The sequence below is a fragment of the Thalassophryne amazonica genome, chromosome 5 (assembly GCF_902500255.1).
Source record: "Thalassophryne amazonica chromosome 5, fThaAma1.1, whole genome shotgun sequence".
In the NCBI taxonomy this organism is placed as follows: domain Eukaryota; kingdom Metazoa; phylum Chordata; class Actinopteri; order Batrachoidiformes; family Batrachoididae; genus Thalassophryne; species Thalassophryne amazonica.
This window is the reverse complement of record NC_047107.1, coordinates 100,647,265-100,673,007: the sequence shown is the minus strand read 5'-3', so window position 1 is coordinate 100,673,007 and position 25,743 is coordinate 100,647,265. Positions and strand designations below refer to the sequence as shown.

At 45.6% G+C, this 25,743-nt stretch overlaps 1 protein-coding gene across 1 annotated transcript in view; it reads left to right on the top strand.

The window, feature by feature from the left end:
* aacs (acetoacetyl-CoA synthetase) overlaps positions 1–25,743 on the top strand; it is a 124,855-nt gene that overhangs the window by 3,064 nt on the left and 96,048 nt on the right. Inside the window, 1 exon segment of the mRNA XM_034170964.1 lies at positions 11,175–11,278. Coding sequence (XP_034026855.1) covers positions 11,175–11,278 — 104 coding nt within the window.

Here is a 25,743-nt window from a genome sequence, read left to right as displayed (position 1 = left end):
CAACAACTCAATGTTAGTGAATGCACGCAAGTTATTATTGAAAATAACAATGAACAGTAACTGCTGTTTGCCATGACATCAAGCTTTACGCAAATAAAAAATTTCTGTGAGAATTTTAAACAGTAGTGTTTTTGTTGTTGTAAACTTTTTGTTTTGTATTTCAAATTGTAATTTTTGAAAGAGTATATTAGATTTAATTGCAGTGTATGGAATTCCAGTGATGTCAACATCAGTGTTTGTTTTTGGTCGATGGCCCAACATTCAGAATAATTTTTTTGGCCCTTTTAAAGGAAAAAAATTGGGCATATCTGTAAATAAGTATATTCACATAAACATTTTCAGGTCTTGTTTACACAATTAAGTTTCTTTTTTTGTGGTGTTGTCAGGTTTTTTTTTTTTCACATTTTCAGTTTCTGAATGATTTTTCAGATAATTTTCACAGAACATTGGTTATCTCTGTTATGCACAATTTGTCATTGCTTTTTGGCACTTCGTTTCGATTGATGACTGGAAGCTCGACAAAGGCATAAAATTGGAACCTCCATCCAATTTTGGTGGTGTAGGTAATTCCATAACAGAAAAATGAGAGTGATTGAGGCACTTTTGATTGTGATATAATGCAAAATGTACACCAATGGACTTTTCAATATTAAATTCAAATGTCCACAAAGTCGGGATCAGAGCTGGATCAAACTTTGTCAGATTTTCTATAAGGGATTTTTGCTCACATTGGGCACACTGTCCCGTCCCATTGCAATGCATTTCCATTAAAAGCCCCTCGCATGTACTCACAGAGTTGTAAGATGTAATGTAAAATATACATTAAGTGGGGTTTTTAATGTTAAATTTAAATGGTCACAAAATCTGTTATCTGGATCAGATCTGGATCAAACTTTGTCAGTCGATAAAGTATACCATCCTACTTAATGCTCCCAAATATGAAAGAAATGTGATCTTTTTTGACAGAGTTAATTAAAAAAAATTGTTCAATGTTAAAGATACAGATTTTTACTGATTTTGACATTTTGACCTATAACCTTGAAAATTTAATCAGTTCTTGCCTATCAAGATATGAATCTTCAGTAAGATTTCATAATGATATATGAAAAATTGTGGGCTCCAGGCTGTTCACAAACAGACAGACAGACAGACAGACAAACAAACAGAGGTAGAAACATAACCTCAGCCCAACTTTGTTGGCGGAGGTTATAATAATGTCATCAGAGGTCAGGCAGCCCCTCATATTAACCAAAACAATCAAAAAGGTGTTGGTGCTGGTTACTCTAGCTGAGTTACATATAACCTCACACAAAATAAACCAAATTGTCAATAATACAAAAGCCACCGGAGAGTCCCCTACTCATTGCTGAATGTCAGGGACGTGCTAGCTAGAGTAGCATGACATGACGTGGTAGGGCGAGCAGTTCCTTTCCTTACCCCCTCATATTGAACCTCATGTTCCACCTTTCAACTCATGCAAATATTCTTATTGGTGCACTCATAAAGGTGCCCTGACACTTACATGACTTTGATCCACGCACTTGCACGCACATCATTGTAACGATCCCACCTGCTGTGATCCCAGCTGGATGCCGTGCTTTGTTCCATTGGCTTCCATGCGTTGTGTGCTGGACATGTCGTATATAAAATAATTATTTTGTAGCAGATTAATCATTTTCTGTCCGAGTTAGCTGTTGAAAATGCCTCTGATCGCTTTTGGAATCACAGAGGAGCACTCCAGCTGCTGCTTTTCTCACGCACTGAACGAGGTAGAGAAAGCATTTGGAGCCATTTAAAAAGGTATTGTTGTGAAAGTGTAGGAACACGGACCCACAACAGGGGGCGTAAAAGAACGGGCAAGCCAAACAGTAACAATTTAATGTTGTAAATTGTGCACAACGGAATATAGACAACAACAAGTTTGGAACTACAGTCAATTACACGTTGGGTGACGTGTGGGCAGGCTTGAGGATAGGAGACGCCCGTCCAGAACCGAGCCGGATCCCACACGGCCCTCACCGCCAACGGATCTGAAGAACACTGGGGCCGCCAAGTCCCGAGTCCCCAGGTGGTCACCGTCTCCAGCTGTCAGACCTGGCACTGCTGGCAGAGAACAGAAACAGCGCAGGTGAGTGTGAGTACGCACACTCAGTAATCCCACAGTCTGTGTTCTTTTGGGAGGGAGCACCTCCACCTCCAGTCACACACTCGTGCAGCTCCTGTCTAACCACTTATCTGGTTGGGGTGTGAAGCGAAGCCATCGCTGATCACACCAAACGCCAATCCCACAGATAAGGCAACACCACAGGAAAACGGCTGCAAAGAAGTTCAGACTATTAGTCAGCGTTAAGTGTAGCAGAGAAATTACCTCCAAGGTAGCTGATTTCTCGGCGGGGAGGTGGAGTTGCAGTCCGGCCTTTAAGGTGGTGGTGATGTGGATGAGTGACAGCTGGTGCTGATGACGAGTAACAGCTGTCACTCCCGGCTGCTATGACGCCCTCTCATGCTTGAAGCCCGCACTTCAAGCAGGGCGCCATCTGGTGGTGGACCAGCAGTACCTCCTCTTCAGCGGCCCACACAGCAGGACCCCCCCCCTCAACGGGCGCCTCCTGGCACCCGACCAGGCTTGTCCGGGTGCCGCCGGTAGAAGTCGGCCAGGAGGGCCGGGTCCAGGATGAAGCTCCTCTTCACCCAGGAGCGTTCTTCGGGTCCTTACCCCTCCCAGTCCATCAAATACTGGAACCCTCGGCCCTTCCGATGGACGTCCAGGAGCTGGCGCACGGTCCAAGCCGGCTCCCCGTCAATGATCCGGGCAGGAGGCGGCGCCGGTCCGGGGGTACAGAGGGGTGAAACGTGGTGAGGTTTGATGCGTGACACATGGAAAACCGGGTGGATCTGCAGCGAAGCTGGCAGCTTCAGCTTCACTGCGGCTGGACTGACGATCTTGAGTATGTTGAAAGGTCCAATGTATCTGTCCTTTAATTTCTGGGATTCCACTTGCCGGGGAATGTCTTTTGTGGAAAGCCAAACCTCCTGCCCAGGCTGATACGTAGGGGCCGGGGCACGCCGGCGGTCTGCATGGTTCTTGGCCCTCGTCCGGGCTTTGAGCAGGGCAGAGCGGGCGGTACGCCACACCCGACGGCACCTTCTCAGATGGGCCTGGACCGAGGGCACCCCGACCTCTCCCTCCACTAGCGGGAACAATGGGGGCTGGTACCCCAAACACACCTCAAACGGGGAGAGGCCGGTAGCAGACGATACTTGGCTATTATGAGAGTACTCGATCCAGGCCAGGTGGTTACTCCAGGCCATCGGGTGCGCGGAGGTCACAAAGCGGATGGCCTGCTCCAATTCCTGGTTCGCCCGCTCTGCCTGTCCATTCGTCTGAGGATGGTACCCGGACGAGAGACTCACGGTGGCCCCCAGTTCCCTGCAGAAACTCCTCCAGACCTGAGAGGAGAACTGAGGACCACGGTCTGAGACAATATCCGATGGAATCCCATGCAGACGCACGACATGGTGGACCAGGAGGTCTGCAGTCTCCTGGGCCGTCGGGAGCTTCGGGAGGGCCACGAAGTGGGCCACCTTGGAGAACCGGTCCACTATCGTGAGGATGGTAGTCATGCCCTGGGACGGCGGGAGGCCCGTGACAAAGTCCAGGCCGATGTGAGACCAGGGGCGATGAGGCACGGGCAGAGGCTGGAGGAGGCCTTGGGCCTTGTGGTGGTCGGCTTTGCCCCTGGCACAGGTGGTGCAGGCCTGGACATACTCCCGGACGTCGGCTTCCATAGACGCCCACCAGAAGCGCTGCCGGACCACTGCCACGGTCCTTCGCACCCCTGGATGACAGGAGAGCTTGGAACCATGACAGAAGTCTAGGACGGCAGCCCTGGCTTCTGGTGGGACTTACAATTTGTGCTTCGGACCTGTCCCCGGGTCCGGGCTCTGTGTCAGGGCCTCCCGGACGGTCTTCTCCACGTCCCAGGTGAGGGTGGCCACGACGGTGTACTTGGGGATGATGGTTTCCGTCGGGTCTGACAGCTCGGTCTTGACCTCCTCTTCGTGCACCCGGGACAGGGCGTCAGATCGTTGGTTCTTCGTCCCGGGGCAGTAGGTGATCCGAAAGTCAAAACGAAAGAAGAACAGTGACCAGCGGGCTTGCCTGGGGTTCAGACGCCTGGCGGTCCGAATGTACTCCAGGTTCCGATGGTCCGTGAAAACCGTAAATGGTACCGATGCCCTCTCCAACAGGTGTCTCCACTCCTCAAGAGCCTCCTTCACCGCAAGAAGTTCCCGATTGCCGACGTCATAGTTCCTTTCAGCCGGGGTCAACCTGCGGGAAAAGTAGGCACATGGATGGAGAACCTTGTCGGACTCCCCGCTCTGCGATAGCACGGCTCCTATCCCTGAGTCAGAGGCGTCCACTTCAACTACAAACTGGCGATTGTGATCGGGCTGCACCAGAACTGGTGCAGTCGAGAACCGGCATTTCAACTCCGTAAACGCGGCTTCGCACCGATCCGACCAGGTGAAGGGGACTTTTGTGGAGGTCAGGGCTGTCAGGGGGCTAACTACCTGACTGTAGCCCTTGATGAACCTCCGGTAGAAATGTGCAAAACCGAGGAACTGTTGCAGTTTCCTACGGTTTGTTGGTTGGGGCCAATCTCTCACCGCTGCAACCTTGGCCGGATCAGGGGCGACTGAGTTGGAGGAGATTATGAACCCCAGGAAGGACAAAGAAGTGCGGTGGAACTCGCACTTCTCGCCCTTCACAAACAGCCGGTTCTCCAACAACCGCTGTAGGACCTGACGTACATGCTTGACATGGGTTTCAGGATCCGGAGAAAATATGAGTATATCGTCTAGATATACGGAGACAAACCGATGCAGGAAGTCTGGCAAGACGTCATTAACCAACGCTTGGAACGTCGCGGGCGCATTGGTGAGGCCGAACGGCATGACCAGGTACTCAAAGTGACCTAACGGGATGTTAAATGCCGTCTTCCACTCGTCTCCCTCCCGGATCCTAACCAGGTGATAAGCATTCCTAAGATCCAATTTTGTGAAAATTTGGGCTCCATGCAAGGGCGTGAACACTGAATCCAACAGAGGTAACGGGTATCGGTTGCGAACCGTGATCTTGTTCAGCCCTCTGTAATCAATGCACGGACGGAGTCTGCCGTCCTTCTTGCCCACAAAAAAGAAACCAGCACCCATCGGGGAGGTGGAGTTCCGGATCAACCCGGCAGCTAACGAGTCCCGGATGTAGGTCTCCATTGATTCGCGTTCCGGACGTGAGAGGTTGTACAACCTGCTGGATGGGTACTCAGCGCCCGGTATCAAATCAATGGCACAATCGTACGGACGGTGCGGGGGCAGCGTGAGTGCCAGATCCTTGCTGAAGACGTCAGCAAGGTCATGGTACTCGGCTGGCACCGCTGCCAGATTGGGGGGGACTAAAACCTCCTCCTTAGCTGTCACACCGGGTGGAACCGAGGATCCTAAACACTCCCGGTGGCAGGTTTTGCGCCACTGAACCACAACCCCAGACGGCCAATCAATCCGGGGATTGTGTTTTAACACCCATGGAAAACCCAAAATCACTCTGGAGGTAGAATGTGTTACATAAAACAATCTCCTCCCTGTGATTTCCAGACACAACCAATGTCACTGGCTGTGTCTGGTGTGTGATTAGTGGAAGAAGGGTGCCATCTAGTGCCCGCACCGACAATCGTGACGGTAAGGCCACTAGAGGGAGCCCAACCTCCTTTGCCCATCTGCTATCCAGCAGATTCCCCTCCGACCCCGTGTCCACCAGTGCTTTGGCGTGAAGGGTTAGATCCCCACTCAGGATCGTGACTGGGATACATGCAGATTTTCGGGGTCTCCCCGCGTGGGTATTAGCCCAGTCTCTAAGGACGAGTGCTGCTGTTTTGAACGTTTGGGGCATTCTTTCTGTGTGTGCTCGATTGAGCTGCAGAGAAAACACTCCCCACGGATCAGCCTCCTTTGTCTCTGATCTGATCGCCTTTTGGCCCTGCTCGTTTCCATAGCAACGTCAGCAGGGGGAGCTGTCGTCACGTAGAGTGCCCTGGCTGTGGAGCGTGGGGAAGTCGGCTCCCTTTCGGATCTGGGAGGAAGAGGGACGGCTTGTGCCTGACCATGCCCTTCGTCTTGCTCCCGTCGGTGTTCTGTTAATCGGTTGTCTAACCGTATAACCAGGTCGATAAGCCCGTCTAAATCCCGCGGCTCGTCCTTCGCCACCAGGTGCTCCTTAAGGACCAGGGACAGTCCGTTTACAAAGGCGGCACGGAGTGCAACAGCATTCCAGCCAGCTCGCGCTGCCGCGATGCGGAAGTCGACTGCATACTTCGCTGCGCTCCGACACCCCTGTCTTATCGACAGCAGCACGCTTGAAGCGGTCTTGCCTCTATGAGGGTGGTCGAACACCTGTCGGAACTCCCTCACAAACCCAGTGTAAGTCATTAGGAGCCGTGAATTCTGCTCCCAGAGCGCCGTAACCCAGGCGCGTGCCTCTCCTCGAAGCAAATTTATAACGTAAGCCACCCGGTTAGCGTCTGACGCGTACATGATGGGACGCTGTGAAAAGACGAGCGAGCACTCCATCAAGAAGTCCGCGCACGTCTCAACACAGCCTCCGTACGGCTCCGGAGGGCTTATGTATGCTTCAGGGGAAGGTGGGGGGGTTCGTTGAACGACCAGTGGAATGTCTGTCTCTGGCATTCGGTCAGCAGGAGGAGGTGCTGCAGCAGCGCCCTGAGCATGCGCTTCCACCTGGGCGGTGAGAGCCTCCATCCTTCGATTGAGAACAATGCTCTGCTCGGTAACTAAGTCCAACCGAGCAGTAAAAGCGGTTAAGATGTGCTGCAGCTCACCTAACACGCCTCCTGCTGGCGCCTGTGCACCTCGCTCTTCCATTGGCTGTTCAAGCGATGGTTGACGCCCCTCGGGATCCATGACGCTTTCCGAGAAATCCTGTTGTGAAAGTGTAGGAACACGGACCCACAACAGGGGGCGTAAAAGAACGGGCAATGGATAAGCCAAACAGTAACAATTTAATGTTGTAAATTGTGCACAACGGAATACAGACAACAACAAGTTTGGAACTACAGTCAATTACACGTTGGGTGACGTGTGGGCAGGCTTGAGGATAGGAGACGCCCGGCCAGAACCGAGCCGGATCCCACACGGCCCTCACCGCCAACGGATCTGAAGAACACCGGGGCCGCCAAGTCCCGAGTCCCCAGGTGGTCACCGTCTCCAGCTGTCAGACCTGGCACTGCTGGCAGAGAACAGAAACAGCACAGGTGAGTGTGAGTACGCACACTCAGTAATCCCACAGTCTGTGTTCTTTTGGGAGGGAGCACCTCCACCTCCAGTCACACACTCGTGCAGCTCCTGTCTAACCACTTATCTGGTTGGGGTGTGAAGCGAAGCCGTCGCTGATCACACCAAACGCCAATCCCACAGATAAGGCAACACCACAGGAAAACGGCTGCAAAGAAGTTCAGACTATTAGTCAGCGTTAAGTGTAGCGGAGAAATTACCTCCAAGGTAGCTGATTTCTCAGCGGGGAGGTGGAGTTGCAGTCCGGCCTTTAAGGTGGTGGTGATGTGGATGAGTGACAGCTGGTGCTGATGACGTGTAACAGCTGTCACTCCCGGTTGCTATGACGCCCTCTCGTGCTTGAAGCCCGAACTTCAAGCAGGGCGCCATCTGGTGGTGGACCAGCCGTACCTCCTTCAGCGGCCCACACAACAGGTATTTTTCTGTGTAGGCTCTCAGTTGTCCAGGTGGTTTCCATAGTAGAGAAGCTTGAATCTTTGACTGGACTGGGTTGCTTGACGCGAGGATGTTTCACTTCTAATCACAGAAGCGGACTGGGGAGGAGAGGCGTCCGTCCCGTCATTAGGAGGGTGCTAACTAGAGCACAATAGGTGGTAATTAGAGCTATTGTTTAGTCACTAGCCTATAGCAATCTGCCTCTCGGTAGGAGGGGTCTGGTTAGGTTTAAAACTCCAGCTTTTGTGGCTTCTGTTTATTCTTCTCTACAAGAGTCAAGACAGAAGTCAGACTACCAGAGCAAGAATTTTAGCTGAGGAAGCTTCTGCGATTAGAAGCAAAATGTCCTCGCGTCAAGCAACCCAGTCCAGTCGAAGATTCAAGCTTCTCTACTATTTAAAAAGGTAATTATTTGTCATGTTTACATTGTCATGGCTTGGTAAAACAGTTGCATGTTCTTTCCTGATTGTGTGCAGCTGTAAAAGTATGTTTGCAATAGATTTAACATCTCATTATAATCATTCAGATGAGCTGCACTCTGATGCGGTGCGCTGACGCAACCAATCACACCGTTCACTTCTTTACTCCACTTGATGAGCTGCACGTATTGTTGGCGAGTACAACCCCTGGCAAAAATTATGGAATCACCGGCCTCGGAGGATGTTCATTCAGTTGTTTAATTTTGTAGAAAAAAAGCAGATCACAGACATGACACAAAACTAAAGTCATTTCAAATGGCAACTATCTGGCTTTAAGAAACACTATAAGAAATCAGGAAAAAAAATTGTGGCAGTCACTAACGGTTACTTTTTTAGAACAAGCAGAGGGAAAAAAAATATGGACTCACTCAATTCTGAGGAATGAATTATGGAATCACCCTGTAAATTTTCATCCCCAAAACTAACACCTGCATCAAATCAGATCTGCTCATTAGTCTGCATCTAAAAAGGAGTGATCACACCTTGGAGAGCTGTTGCACCAAGTGGACTGACATGAATCATGGCTCCAACACGAGAGATGTCAATTGAAACAAAGGAGAGGATTATCAAACTCTTAAAAGAGGGTAAATCATCACGCAATGTTGCAAAAGATGTTTGTTGTTCACAGTCAGCTGTGTCTAAACTCTGGACCAAATACAAACATGGGAAGGTTGTTAAAGGCAAGCATGCTAGTAGACCAAGGAAGACATCAAAGCGTCAAGACAGAAAACTTAAAGCAATATGTCTCAAAAATCGAAAATGCACAACAAAACAAATGAGGAACGAATGGGAGGAAACTGGAGTCAACGTCTGTGACCGAACTGTAAGAAACCGCCTAAAGGAAATAGGATTTACATACAGAAAAGCTAAACGAAAGCCATCATTAACACCTAAACAGAAAAAAACAAGGTTACAATGGGCTAAGGAAAAGCAATCGTGGATGACTGGATGAAAGTCATATTCAGTGATGAATCTCGAATCTGCATTGGGCAAGGTGATGATGCTGGAACTTTTGTTTGGTGCCGTTCCAATGAGATTTATAAAGATGACTGCCTGAAGAGAACATGTAAATTTCCACAGTCATTGATGATATATGGGGCTGCATGTCAGGTAAAGGCACTGGGGAGATGGCTGTCATTACATCATCAATAAATGCACAAGTTTACATTGATATTTTGGACACTTTTCTTATCCCATCAATTGGAAGGATGTTTGGGGATGATGAAATCATTTCTCAAGATGATAATGCATCTTGCCATAGAGCAAAAACTGTGAAAACATTCCTTGCAAAAACACACATAGGGTCAGTGTCATGGCCTGCAAATAGTCTGGATCTTAATCCATTTGAAAATCTTTGGTGGAAGTTGAAGAAAATGGTCCATGACAAGGCTCCAACCTGCAAAGCTGATCTGGCAACAGCAATCAGAGAAAGCTGGAGCCAGATTGATGAAGAGTAGTGTTTGTCACTTATTAAGTCCATGCCTCAGAGACTGCAAGCTGTTATAAAAGCCAGAGGTGGTGCAACAAAATACTAGTGATGTGTTGGAGCGTTCTTTTGTTTTTCATGATTCCATAATTTTTTCCTCAGGATTGAGTGATTCCATATTTTTTTCCCTCTGCTTGGTCTAAAAAAGTAACTGTTACTGACTGCCACAGTTTTTTTCCTGATTTCTTATAGTGTTTCTTAAAGCCAGAAAGTTGCCATTTGAAATGACTTTAGTTTTGTGTCATGTCTGTGATCTGCTTTTTTTTCTACAAAATTAAACAACTGAAGGAACATCCTCCGAGGATTCCATAATTTTTGCCAGGGGTTGTAGATTGCGTAATGTTCACTACCACTTCATGTTTGTTGTATGACATTTATGCGTGAAAGATTTTTTTGAACATTTCAAAATTGTCTTTGCTCAATTGCACACACTGGCGCTCCTCTCACGTTCAGTATACACCTGTTAACGAGGAGTTTACTCTTCTGTAAGACACAGTGCGTGCATCAAAGTCCTGCAAGTGTCAGGGGCCTTAAATATTCATTATTTGTATACTAGTGGAGCACAAGGCTGTTTTTCACAGGCTCCATTCACAACTTTGAGACATGAACATGCACCTGCATTCCCTCCACACTGTTTTCACTGCAACTCCATCAAAATTAATGCAGTTACCACTTTAAAAACAAATCACCATGACACTAAATCACACTATTATTTAAACTTTGAAGTTAATCTGCAGTTCACATGCATGCCAAACCATGGGTGGTGGTCCTTAGATCACGGATCAACACCATTATACCTCATTCGCAGTGGGGATGGGGGTCAACATCACACAGTTCCTTCATGGAATTTTAGAGAACAGTTGACCTGACAACAAAAATAAAGTTATCTTCTAAATTAGGAGGTCCCTTGTGATTGTTTCAAAATTGTCTTGACTTTCAAGCCTTTTGACCTCAATCCTTTTTTTCTGTTGATAGAATGTATTGTAAAGCATGCTGTATATAGTCTAGGATGGCTGAATAATAAGGCTACTTTTAGAGCAGAGACTGTTTTAGTTTTTTTTTCTTTCTAAATCAAAATAATTGCTGGAGGAGTCAGATTTACTGTAAAAGATGTTTGAACACCTCCCAGAATTCTGCGGGTCATTCTGACCTCGTTTCCATGATGTTACATTTTGGCTGTTGAAAAAATTAAGCAGATGTTCAACTACTACTCAGCTTATTTCCATTTTAGTATTTCTGGAATATTTGATGTTTTAGGGACAGACTTCAGGCCGTTCTGTGGCATAATTAGAATTAAAAAACAAAAAAAAAAAGCTTGTACATCTATTTTTGATCTAACTCAAATTTTACATCACTTAACATTGTTATAAACCTGTTATGATGACTTGATGTCTCTCTCCATCTAGTTAGTTACAATGACCTGTACCAGTGGTCTGTGGAGAACTACCCAGAGTTTTGGACAGAGGTGTGGCGCTTCTGTGGTGTGGTCAGCTCCAAAACATATGATGAGGTGAGTCTGAATTCATACCATAAAGGTTTATTTAGCTGCGATCTAAAACATCATGTAGGTACGACTAAAATCTGACAACAAAACAGCTTTGATTAGAACAGGTTCCAAATGGACTTATATGGTAGGAAAACTCATGACACAGGACTCACTACTAATTTCATTTGTTGCAGGTTACCAGACTCTATCAATCCGAGTGAATCACCCGCAAAATTATCTACACCCCAACAATCAAATGCTTGGATTGCCCTGACAATTTAGCACTTGTTATCTGAATATTAGTAAGGCCCGAAATGTGTTTACATATGACCACTCTGTATTAAATGTTCACGTGAAGCTTTTTTGATTACCGTCACCCTCTTCTTCTTTCTCTTTTTTTTTTTTTTTTTTTTTTAAATGGTGACCTTCCCTCAGGGGGAGGTGATGGTCTTAATAAAATATCAATTGACAAGGATCTATTTTAGGGGAGGTGATGGTCTAGTCATTAAGTATTGGGCTTGACACCAGAGGATCCTTGGTTCAAACCCCAGCCTGACCGGAAAATCACTAAAGGGCCTTGGCAAGGTCCTTAATCCCCTAGTTGCTCCCATGTGCAGTGAGTGTCTTGCATGGCAGCACCCTGACTTGTTGGTGTCTGAGTGTGTTTGTGTGAATGGGTGAATATGAGGCATAATTGTAAAGCACTTTGAGTGCTATATAAATGCAGTCCATTTACTATTCACCATTTCCCTTTCAACTGTGTGGCTGAGTGCAAGTCTGCATCCCTTCTGCAGTCTTCTATAAATAAAAATCAAATGTTTGACAGAACACATGTGTTTTTGTTAGGGTTGTCACACTCTCTAACCAGCGAGAGTCTTCTGTAAAGTCCCCCCTTCCATCTCCGACAGCGGAGCTCACAGTAACCATAATACACCCATCAGTCATAACATTGTGATTGCCCGCCTAATGTTGTGTAAATCCCAGCCCAGTCTCACACTTTTTTCCTGCTCCCATCACGAAATGAGTCACATTTTCATGACACATTTTTGAATTTTATTTTATTATTTCTAACCCTATCCCTAACTATAATCTAACCCCTTTCCTTCTCCGAGACATAACCCCGCACGTCACCCTGCATTTCCTGCTCCCGTCACAAAATTAATTCGTGCTATGGTCATGAAAAGCTCCATATTTTTGTGACGGTATCACAAATCATAGGTTAATCTACTTTTTGTGATGTCAAAGCGAAATGGCGTGAGATTGAGTTGGGCAATCCCTGTACAGCCCTGTCCTGTGGACTTCACTAGACCTCTGAAGGTGTTTTGTAGAATCCTACGCCAAGGAATTAGTTGCAGAGCCTTTAAATCCTCTAAGCTGTGAGGTGGGGCCACCATGGATTGGACTTGTTAGGCCAGCGCATCCCACATGATCCTGTCGACAAGTCACCAGTTGTTCTTGGACCACTTTCAGGAGGTGCTGACTACCACAGGCTGAGAGTATCCCACAAGAGCTCTGTCATTTTGGAGATGCCCTGGCCAAATCATCTGTCACAGTGCGGCCCTTGTCAAAGTCCTTCAACTCTTTATGCCTCCCTATTTTTCGTGCTTCGAGTCCATCAGCGTCAAGGACAAAATGTTAACTTGCTCACCCGGTATAAAATAGGGTCCTTTGATTCTAACCAGTGATTTCAGGTGATGTTTGGACATCTGTGGTACTTTGTATCTCTGGAGAATCTATGGGAAAAAAAACAAATATCTGGAATAACTTTGTGTCAGATAAGCAGTTAAGTAGACTCTGATGAGGAGTTCTATTTGCATTGGGAGCTACAACACTATGGCCTCAGTGTGTGCTTATTTCAGCATGATCCAGGGTGAAGAGGCTTCAGTGCTGAGGACACCATCAACTGGAAAAGGCTCAGGGTATGCCCACGTATTATCTGTCTGCGGAAGATAGATGACTCCTTCGGGAGGTGGGGATGGACCAGTGATGTGCCTGGATGGAGGCCAATCAGCACCCAGTGTTATGAGCCAGGGCTCAGAAAAGACAAGTGGACCCATCACAGGGAAACACAAGGACAAAGTAAGGAAAACAGTTTAGAGAGTCCCTTCGGCTGTCCCTTGTTTTCACTCGAGGTTGCATTGATTTGGCACAAGTCTTACTGACGCAACTCCACATTACATGGAGAAAATTAGGCAGTTTATTTAACAAAAAGAGACCTGTAGGACAGCACAGGAGCAGGTAGAAAAAAAAATCATCCAAAATTCTCAAACATCTGCTGTATACAGTCTGCTGTAAAAGTCTGTTAGTTGGTTCTAGGAGACTTGAGCAAAAAAAAAAAAAAAAATCAGAGGGAGTGCCTCCAATAACTGCTCAAAGAATAATTAAAGCCATATTGTCTTTTACAAATGAGGGCAACCTTATTAGCCCACCTTTGAAATATAACTTTTTCTTCAACATTTTCCCAAGTGCTTTTTTAACAGAGCAAGGAATTTTAAACACAGCATTTGTAAACATCCTAGTTTTATTTTGGATGCTTAAATTATTTTACTGTGCAGGGGTAATAGCCAACCAGATAAGTGCGCTTATTTCCAGTGTGGGAGGTTCCTGGTTCAAACCTGCCCATGCCAATTCTCCATGTAATATAGAGTTGCATCATATAGAGTTGCATCAGGAAGGGTATCCAGCATAAAACCTGTGCCAAATCAGCATGCAGATCCACCTCAGAACTGCTGTGGTGACCCGCATACAGGGGAGCAGACGAAGGGACTTACTTACATTATTTTACTTTACTAGCTTACTAACTACCAGGGTCAAAATTATTAGTCCCCCTGATGCTAATAGTGAATTGTGTGTCCTTTTTGCTGGATATCAGCCCATAGTCCTTTGTTGTAGCTTTCAACAAGTCTCACACATGTCTGCTGAGGAATCCCGGCCCATTCTTCTTTGGCAAATTTTTCAAGCTCCTCCAGATTTGATGGTCTTCTAGCATGGACCTTGGTCTTCAGTTTACCCCACAGATTTTCAATGGTTTTCAAATCAGGGCTCTGTGCAGGCAAGTCAGTAACTTTCACTTTGGTCTTCTGGAGGTAGTTCTTCACCAGAGGCAACATACGTATATTGTGGGTTGTTGTCATGTTGGAATATAAAGCGACGACCCAATTTTGCTGCTAACTGCCAAAGGTTTTCTTTCAAAATCTTTTCTTATCATTCGTTCTTCATGATTCCTTCCACCTTGAGGAGATTCCCAGTTCCAGACACACTGAAGCATCCCCACAGCATAATATGATGATACTTCTCACTTCAGCTCTTGACACTTGGAAACCCTCTGCTAACTCCTTCTCCTGCAAAAGTAAAATAATTTAGGCATCCAAAATAAAACGAGTATGTTTAGAAATGCTGTGCTGCAAATTCCTTGCTCTGTTAAAAAAACACTTGGGAAAATTTTGAAGAAGACATTAAATTCTGTAAGGGGGGTGATCATTTTGACCCCATCTGTAAGTGGACTCAACTTCAGTGGTAAACTCAGAGATCCCAGAAGCAGCAGTCAACCCAAACACAGATTTTAAGTTACTTAAACTTAAATAATCCTCTCTGGCATCTCACTTAGAAGGTGGAAGTCATAAAAAGCTAAACCTCACAGTGAGTTATGAGATTAATTAAATTAAACTCCATCTCTTCATTGGAGATGGAGCATAAAAAAATAGAAAATCTCAGGAGGAGCCATTAAGAGAGGGCATACAGTGCATCCAGAAAGTATTCACAGTGCTCCACTTTTTCCACATTTTGTTATGTTACAGCCTTATTCCAAAATGGAGGAAATTAATATATATATACGAGGTCTGTCCATAAAGTATAGGTCCTTTTTATTTTTTTCAAAAACTATATGGATTTCATTCATATGTTTTTATGTCAGACATGCTTGAACCCTCGTGCGCATGCGTGAGTTTTTCCACGCCTGTCGGTGACGTCATTCGCCTGTGAGCACTCCTTGTGGGAGGAGTCGTCCAGCCCCTCGTCGGAATTCCTTTGTCTGAGAAGTTGCTGAGAGACTGGCGCTTTGTTTGATCAAAATTTTTCTAAACCTGTGAGACACATCGAAGTGGACATGGTTCGAAAAATTAAGCTGGTTTTCAGTGAAAATTTTAATGGCTGATGAGAGATTTTGAGGTGACACTGTCGCTTTAAGGACTTCCCACGGTGCGGGACGTCGTGCAGCGCTCTCAGGCGGCGTCATCAGCCTGTTTCAAGCTGAAAACCTCCACATTTCAGGCTCTATTGATCCAGGACGTCGTGAGAGAACAGAGAAGTTTCAGAAGAAGTCGGTTTCAGCATTTTATCCGGATATTCCACTGTTAAAGGAGATTTTTTTAATGAAAGACGTGCGGACGGGTCCGCGCGTCGGCTCGCAGCCGCCGCGACGCTCCGCCACAGGAAAAACACCTCCATTGGAAGCCTTAAGGACAAGTTGGAACATGTCCAGCTGTTAAACAATTTCTCATATACTCACTCCACTGAAAGCCATCAAAAGCCGCCTGGATTTTACAAATGGTTATCAACACGGAGGTGTTTTTCCTGTGCTGCCGCACCGCGTCGGCTGCGTCCCGACGCGCGGACCCGTCCGCACGTCTTTCATTAAAAAAATCTCCTTTAACAGTGGAATATCCGGATAAAATGCTGAAACCGACTTCTTCTGAAACTTCTCTGTTCTCTCACGACGTCCTGGATCAATAGAGCCTGAAATGTGGAGGTTTTAAGCTTGGAACAGGCTGATGACGCCGCCTGAGAGCGCTGCGCGACGTCTCGCACTGTGGGAAGTCCTTAAAGCGACAGTGTCACCTCAAAATCTCTCATCAGCCGTTAAAATTTTCACTGAAAACCAGCTTAATTTTTCGAACCATGTCCACTTCGATGTGTCTCACAGGTTTAGAAAAAATTTTGATCAAACAAAGCGCCAGTCTCTCAGCAACTTCTCAGACAAAGGAATTCCGACGAGGGGCTGGACGACTCCTCCCACAAGGAGTGCTCACAGGCAAATGACGTCACCGACAGGCGTGGAAAAACTCACGCATGCGCACGAGGGTTCAAGCATGTCTGACGTAAAAACATATGAATGAAATCCATATAGTTTTTGAAAAAAATTAAAAGGACCTATACTTTATGGACAGCCCTCGTGTGTGTGTGTGTGTGTGTGTGTGTGTGTATATATATGTGTATATATATATATGTATATATGTGTATATATATATGTATATATGTGTATATATATATGTATATATGTGTATATATATATATATATATATATATATATATATATATATATATATATATATATATATATATAAAATTAGTCGTGTGAATATCCGATTGTGAGTGCGACGACACTCCTCCAGCAGATCCTGGTACTTGGCCCTCTTCCGCTCATTGGCCTCCTCGATACGATCTTCCCAGGGGATCATAAGTTCTAGGAGCACCACCTGCTTGGAGCTCACTGAGGTCAGCACCACATCTGGCCTTAGAGATGTTTTGGCTACATTCTCTGGGAACCTTAATTGCTTCCCTAGGTCCACTTTCAGTTCCCAGTCTTGTGCCGTTGCTAGAAGGCCAGAAGAAGAGGTTCTGGCGGCAGCTGTTGGTTCTTCCCCAGCTCTGACAAAGGAAATGGTCTTCTTCACTGGGCGAAGATGCTTGCACTGCGAAATCCCCATGCAGATGGTGTTTGCTATGGCCTTCAAGACCCGGTCATGCTGCCAATGGTAGCGCCCCTCGCTCAGGCCTCTCGGACAGCAGCTCAAGATGTGCTCCAGGGTCCCTTTCTTCTGGCACAGAGCACACGCTGGAGGCTCCACCTTCCCCCACAAGAACAGGTTGGACGGGCTTGGCAGTACGTCATAGACAGCCTGGATCAGAAATTTTATGCGCTGGGGCTCGGCTCTCCACAGCTCGGTCCAAGTGACTTTGCGCTCTACTGCCTGCTCCCATCACGTCCAGGCTCCCTGCTGCCGCATTCCCACCATCCTGCCTGCTCTCTCTTCTTCAACTGCCACTCGCACTTCCTCCAGGAGCAGTGATCTCTTATCTCCACTTCCTCAGAAGACTGAGATTGTTTGGTGTGAGCACCCGAATCATGGTTTGTTTTTATAATGCGGTGCTGGAGAGCCTCATTAGGTATGGAATAGTGGCCTGGTTTGGCTCACTCACAGTGCAGGGTAAAACCAAAATAGGACAGCTTGTAAAAAATGCAATGAAAATCATAGGACAGAAGGAGTTTCCTTCTCTCCACACAATTTTTGAAACCTCTGTCCTGGCACAAGCCAAAGCCATAACCAGAGAACCCTCCCATCCACTGCACAGTGAATACACTCTGCTACCTTCTGGGAGGCGCTATCGAGCGATCAAGCACCGCAGTAACAGGTTTAAACTCTCTTTTGTTCCCATGTCAGTGGTTTTGTTAAATAAGACAAGACAGTAGGAATGTGGGTTTTTTTAATTGTTGAATTGTAAATTTGTTATTTATTGGGCACGTGCAATATACTGTAAGTCACTTTATTTGCAAATGCACTTTACTTGGGACTGTGCAATATCATGACATATTCCTTTTGTTGAAATCATACGTGTGTTCGGATGTTAAATGTTGTGAATGTTGTTTATGTGTTAAACAACACTGTGAGCCCAAGACAAATTTCCCCTGTGGGGACAATAAAGTTTAACCTAACCTAACCTAACCTAACCTAACCTAACCTAATCTTTCCCCTTTGCCTTGTCGTAGCGAGGTGTTGTACTGCAGCCCAGGCCTGCTCTTTCCCGCACCACTGTCCCCACCAGAGCTCTGTGCCGCAGCCGTGATTCGGCAACATCTACGGCCTCTGCTGCCCTCCATTTCCGCCTGGTCCTGACTTCAATCCCACCTTGAGAGATTTTTGGGTCACATGACTCTCTGTATTGCAGCACCTCCCTAGTGCGGCTCACCTTGAATTCCTCATCCAGGCTGCTGATGGGGAGCTTCAGCATGTTGTTTTTCCCATACAGGGTGATGCTGCTCAGTCTTCGCGGTAGACCCAGCCACTTCCGCAGGAACCTGCTGACCCTCTTCTCAAAGCCTTCGACTGTGGAGATCGGTACCTCGTACACTAAAAGGGGCCATAGAATTCTTGGGAGGATACCATGCTGGTACACCCAGGCCTTGAACTTGCCCGGGAGACCTGACTTGTCCACGGTGGTTAACCAACCTTCTAACTCCTGGTTGGTCGACTGGATGGCTGCTGTATCTCTCAGGCTGCAGTCAGAAACCTTCCCTAGGCTCTTCACTGGCTTGTTGGTGATGGATGGAATCTGGGTGCCTCCAAGTGTAAAGTGGAACTTGTTGGTAACCTTTCCTTTCTTCAGCACAAGGGATTTAGATTTTGCAGGCTTGAAGGTCATGCGGGCCCAGGTGGTTAGTTCCTCCAGACCCCTCAAGATCCACCTGCTCCCGGGGACATTTGGTGTTGTCACAGTCAGGTTGTCCATGAAGGCGCTGATGGTCGGCAGCCTGATGCCGGACTTAGTTAGTGGCCCGTTGCACTGAACCTCGGCAGACTTCGCCAGCATGTTCATGGCAAGTGAGAAGAGGATCACTGAAATTGTGCATCCAGTAATAATTCCCTTCTCCAACTTATGCCAGTTCGATGTTGTGGACCCTGCTGAGACTCTCAGACTGAGCCTGCTGTAGTAGTCCAGAATGAGGTCTCTAAACTTGGCTGGAACATGATGCCGGCGAAGTGCCTCTTCTACCAGCTTGTGAGGTATGGACCCATATGCATTTGTAAGGTCCAACCACAGCACAACTAGGTCACCTTTGTTCTCTCTGGCTTCCCTTATCAGCTGGGTGACTGCCCCGTTGTGTTCCAGACACCCCGGTATCTTCGGGATCCCTCCTTTCTGGACTGAGGTGTCCATGTAGGAGTTCCTCAAGAGGTGGTCTGTCAGACGCCTGGCGACAATGCTGAAGAATAGTTTCCCTTCAACACTGAGCAGGGAGATGGATCTAAACTGGTCAATGTTCTTAGACTCTTCTTCTTTTGGAATCCATACCCCTTCTGCAAACCGCCACTGTTAAGCAACCTTTCCTCTCCTCCAGATCACCTTCAGGATCCCCCAGAGCCTGTGGAGTAACTTTGGGCAGTTCTTGTACACCTTATAAGGTACCCCACTAGGTCCTGGGGCTGAGCTTGATCTTGTCTTCTTGACCATCTCTTGGCTCTCCTTCCAGCTGGGCTCCCTCCCATCAAAGTCCAGAGTTGGTACAGGTGGGTCAATCAAGGCCTGGCAGTGGCCCAGCTCTTGCTCCCTGCATGTATCTGCGAGGGTTGCAGCCAGGTGGCGGTCAATCTCTGCTTTGGGGCAGGTAAGTTGGCCGCTGCGCTTCTGCCCCAGCAGCTGTTTTGTAAACCCACACGGATTTGCTAGAAAGACGGTGCGCTTCCTGACTCTTTCCTTCCTCCTCCTCCTATGCCACTCAGCCCTCCTCAAGGTCATGAGCTTCTTACGGAGTATGCTTCGCAGCTCTGCCAGAGGTCCCCTCTCCTCCTCATTTGCCTCCTTGAACCGCCGCTTCAGGACCTTCAATTCCTGCCTGAGCTGCTGGATCTTGTTTTTCCGGTTGCTCTTGGTATAGGGAAGCTTTACCAAGCTTTACCACCTTCTTCTCCTCCAGGCCGAATCTCTCAGTTGCTAAGCTGTTGATGATGGTAGTCATGGTCTGGAGACGTCGATCGACTTCCCCCTTGGCTGTTGCTTCCAAGATGGAATTGATGTCTTCATCAAACTGGCACCATTCCTGCTCCTTGTTTGCTTGGGGCCATTTAACCCGACGATGTTCTGCTGGTCTGTGTGGGTTTGGTGTTTGTGTCACCTGGAGGTTATGAGCACTGTGGTTTGGCTCCGGGCCTAGCTCCTCCTGCGTCTCACCAGGGGGAGTCCCTGCGCGCTGTGACACCTGCACCATCTTGGCCTGGTGGAACGTCAGGCCACGTAGGTTTTTGCACACTTTTCCACAAAAGCATTCTGCACTTACTATCGTGTTTCCATTGCCTAGTATCGTCATTCCTTGGTCCGTCTGAGTAGGATCCTCATCCTCCCCCCCTCCCTGGGATCCCTGGGGGTATTTCTCTCTCTCTCTCTCTCTCTCTCTCTCTCTCTCTCTCTCTCTCTCTCTCTCTCTCTCTCTCTCTCTCTCTCTCTCTCTCTCTCTCTCTCTCTCTCTCTCTCTCTCTCTCTCTCTCTCTCTCTCCTCTCTCGTCTCTCCTCTCTCTCTCTCTCGCTCTCTCGCCTCTCCTCTCATCTCCTCTCTCCTCTCTCTCTCTCCTCGTTGTGGTATATAATTAGTCTAAAAAATATCACACTAACACTAAAAAAGATAATTGCAACAACTTGGTTTTGCTCCCATTTTGTACGAGATAAACTCAAACATCTAAAACTTTTTCCACATACACAATATCACCATTTCCCTCAAATATTGTTCACAAACCAGTTTAAATCTGTGATAGTGAGCACTTCTCCTTTGCTGAGATAATCCATCCCACCTCACAGGTGTGCCATATCAAGATGCTGATTAGACACCATGATTAGTGCACAGGTGTGCCTTAGACTGCCCACAATAAAAGGCCACTCTGAAAGGTGCAGTTTTGTTTTATTGGGGGGGATACCAGTCAGTATCTCGTGTGACCACCATTTGCCTCATGCAGTGCAACACATCTCCTTCGCATAGAGTTGATCAGGTTGTCAATTGTGGCCTGTGGAATGTTGGTCCACTCCTCTTCAATGGCTGTGCGAAGTTGCTGGATATTGGCATTGAGTTCATCTCATACAAAATGGGAGCAAAACCAAAAGTGTAATGCACTAATTCTGAGGTTTTGTAACAAACACAGACAGATCGCAAAGGATTCTGGGTAAAAGTGCCTCTGCTAAACACTGATTGGTTCAGTCATTCATTATGTAAACCAACACGTTAATGTGACGTCTGTTGTGTGTTGGTGTTTACACATAAATATGCTTTTGTAAAATATTCAATTTTTTTTATTTGTAAAAACAGTCATTTTTACGGAGCCCTGGAAGTGTCATTGCAAAATGTTTTGCATGTGGAGAGAATGTGCGCACGTTTTATGATGTTGTAAAATGTGCTTTACACTATGCGAGATGATTTTTCATGCAGGAATTTTTTGGACCAAGTTTCAGGTTAATCACGCGTCCTGCATCGTGTAGTGTACATGGAGTAACAAGCTGCGTTTAACATCTCAGGACCACCTCCTGATCGTATGGTCCAATCAAAATCAAACTTGTTTGATATTATTCTGGTCGGCCGTCGTGAGGGTATCCTGCTGCTGAAAAGCTACAAGCATCTAACCACTCGCACTGTGCCTGTGCAAACACAGCAGAGCTGTCTTGTAATGTTATTTTATTTTTTAGATGTTGTTTTGTTTTGTTTTTAAACTTCATTTGTAAAAAAAAAAAAAAAAAAAAATCCATTTGCAAAGCCAAAAAGTTGATTTGGTGCCCAGACGCTTAGTACTTAGGGCGAATACTGCCATGAACACTACTGGCCAGTAGATGGCAGTAGAGGCCTTGAAAACAAAATTCCAGATAATCCCTGTCTGCTACATTTAAAATGCGTGTAACAACGTCTATAAACCCCAGAGAATATATTCACGAGAGTTTTAGGCACTAGAGTTTAATGCTGTTGTCCGTGGAGCCTGAACAGAGTGTCTGAAATGCAATTGTGCCCACTGCTGGGCACAGCATGTGCTCACAAAACCTTAAAAATTAGCACATTACTTTAAAACTAAAACATATATCTGATATTTTAACTTTATAAAATGTCAGACATGACAGTAATTTTAAATAACTTGTCCAAAATTAGTTTGGTTAAAATTTGAACCACAAGTTAAAAATGTATGCCTCTGGATGACTTAGGTGATATTGCTAGCATATCGGTATGGTGTTAAAGGAAATGATTTTTTTTTTTTTTGGCCATTTCTCCTTTGTCTACACAGGATAGAGATGCTTTTCATAGAAGCAGCTCTCTTCTGTTAGTAGAGAGTATAACTGTCCATCTGTTACAAAACTTTTAACAGGTAGGTGCTGAACTGGTTTTAAATTTTAAAAATGCTTGTCGCTGTTCATCTTTGTTTATCAGTCTAAAAGTTATCGGCCAAAAATTAATCGGAAGATAATTGGGCCGATAATGGTTTTTAAAGTTATCTAAAAAGATAATCCGATAATGAAAACATTATCTTCGATAATTATCTGTTATCGGAAGTGTGCCCACCACTCTCTGTGTGTGTGTGTGTGTGTGTGTGTGTGTGTGTGTGTGTGTGTGTGTGTGTGTGTGTGTGTGTATATATATATATATATATATATATATATATATATATATATATATATATATATATATATATATATATATATATATATATATATATATTTATATGAGGTCTGTGAGAAAACTATCTGACCTTTTTATTTTTTTTTTTAAACTATATGGATTTGAATCATGTGCACTTGCATCAGACAAGCTTGAACCTTCGTGCGCATGCGTGAGTTTTTTCACGCCTGTAGGTTGCGTCATTTGCCTGTGGGCAGGCGTTGAGTGAGCACTGGTCCACCCCCCTCATCAGATTTTTATTGTTTAGGAATGGCGGAGCGACTGCCGCTTTGTTGCATGAAAATTTTTTCAGAAACTCTGCCAGACAGCCAGATGGAAACCATTTGGAAGATTCAGATGGCTTTCGGTGAAGATTCTATCGGTATCACACGGATTAAAGACCATTAAAGCTGGATTAAAAACGGCCCACAGCGGCGGAGGGCACACCGCGCCCCGAGCGGCCATCGACAGGCTGGAATTTAAGGCTCTGTTGATGCAGGACGTCGTGTGACTAGCAGAGAAGTTTCAGAAGAGGACGGGATCAGCACTTTATTGGCACATTCCACTGTTAAAAGAGATTTTGTAATGAAAGACGTGCGGACGGATTCGCGCTTTGCGACGCAGCCGCTCATGGCACAGGACAAACAACACCTCCATGTTGGAAACCATTCGTAAGATTCAGACGGCTTTCGGTGGCTTTTCAGTCGAGTGAGTATCCGATAAATTGTTTAACAGCTGGGTATGTTCCAACTTGTCCTGTGAGACTTCCAACACGGCAATAAAAACAGGCACCATCCCTACAGAGTAGCATGATGGTGGCAAAATCATGCTGTATGAGTGTTTTTCAGCGGCAGGAACTGGGAGACAAGTCTCAAAAGCGATATATGTTTTTATGTGAGGACAGCAGGCAGACACACGCACCTCACAGAGGAATGTTGTAAGTTCATGTCCTTCAAGATGTGGTATGTGTTCTCTAGCTGGGACGTCCAAGAGCACAGATCACAACAGCAGCCGACATGCCCCCTTGCCCGTTCTGCGCCCAGACCAATGTGGCTTTATGTTATGTGGTCATTCATTTTCATTATTTGTTATATAATTACATATGTAGGTATTGTCTGAATTATTTATATACCTGTCCTGGCATTTCTGTGTTTTTAATGTGTTCACTGAGCCGTCATTCAGCTGTCAGTATGCTGCAATCAGCTGACAGGCACTTCCCCGTGCTGTGTGCGCTCAGACCTGGCTGTCCAGCCCCCATGTGATCAGATCTGTACATACATATAAGCATTTTATGCACATTGCCCCCTGCCCCCCTGACACGCCATATGTGTTGGTGGGAGGGGGCATGACATGCGCACATGTGGGAGACACATGCACCACATGTGTGTTGATTTTTGCAACTCCACACTCATGGGGGCATTAGACAGATTTCACATCCAGCTCGAAAGTGATCGTCTGCTGACTGTTTCCGTGCTAATAGCGCGAATGGCCACAATTTTCTAAGTGCCATGCAAGCGTTGTTAGATGTTCATGCATGTGACCTGGAATTTGGCCGACACCTGCCGTGAGAGGGATCACATGGACTCTCCCAGGACACTCTCTGTCTTTCAGCCGCTGGCGTGCGCAGGCACTCTTGATTGAGATATAATGCGAAATGTATGCCAAATGGGCTTTTAAATATTAAATTCAAATGTCCACAAAATCCACAGTCCAGATCAGATCTGGATCAAACTTTGTCAGGCAATAGTGAGTGCCAGTCTGCGCCTCATTTTCAATTATGAGAGTGATTGGGGCATCTTTGATTAAGATATGATGTAAAATATACATTAAATGGGGTTTTCAATGTTAAGTTTAAATGGCCATAAAATCTGTAATCTGGATCAGACCTTAATCAAACTTTGTTGGTTGATAAAGGATACCATCCTACATAACGCTTTTAAATATGAAAGGAATTTTTTCCTTTTTGACAGAGTTATCAATTTTTGAAAATTTGTTCAATGTTAAGATAGGGATTTTTCCAGATTTTGACCTTTTAACCTATGACTTTAAAAACTGAATCAATTCTTGCCTATCGGATGTGAATCTTCAGTAAAAATTTCATAATGAGACAACAGAAGTTGTGGGCTCCAGGCTGCTCACAAACAGACAAACAAACAAACAGGGGCGAAAACATAACCTCTTCCAAGAGGTCATAATGTGGTCAGGGGGTCAAAATCCCATAAAAATCCCATATCCTTAAGCCAAAAAGGTTTGAGCAATGATAACCCATACAAGCAATATATATATATATATATATATATATATATATATATATATTTAATCCCAATAACTTTTAGGGTTCCAGTAACATTATGAGGAAAATTAAGTCTGTACTGGGCAAAATCTAAGTAAAGGTGAGTTCCAGATTTAAACTAAATCTGATATGCAGGGTGGAAGTGGAATTCCAGAAAAGTCAGTTTTTCAGCAACGCACACAGATGTCATTCGGTATTAGTATCTCAATTCACATATGTAAATTTTAACAGTAAAAAACCTTTTAAACTCACACAACAGATTGGAAAAATGTGGCTCACTGTTTGTTGTTCCACCCATGTAGGTTTGTTGGTGTTTGTTTGCTTATTTTTTGATGTAGTTACTCAAAGTTTTCAGTCACTGTCCATGAAATGTACTGAACTGATCAATTTCAACAGGAAGAACCCATTAAATAATGGCGTTGTAAAAAGATCTGAGTGTGTGGATTCTGGATCACTGTTAATATTTGTTTTACCTTGAGAGATTTTAAAAAGTAATCATCAGTTTCTCAAAATCTAATGCAATGATCTCGATAAATGTGTCAGAGTAACACACATGCTATAACAGGCAATCAACAGGATAAATTTTATGTTACTCTTGCCTATGATCTGCATAGTTTCTATATATTTTAAGAACCAGGGCTGCAAAACATGTAATATTGATGTTCATACTCATAATATTACTTCCTATTTACTTTGCTTCGCTCCAGGATGTTTCCACTCACATGTGGGTGTGTGAGATAACACACCCACAGGTAACACACAGGCATGCCACGTTTTCTCTGTGTACTTAATCCTTTT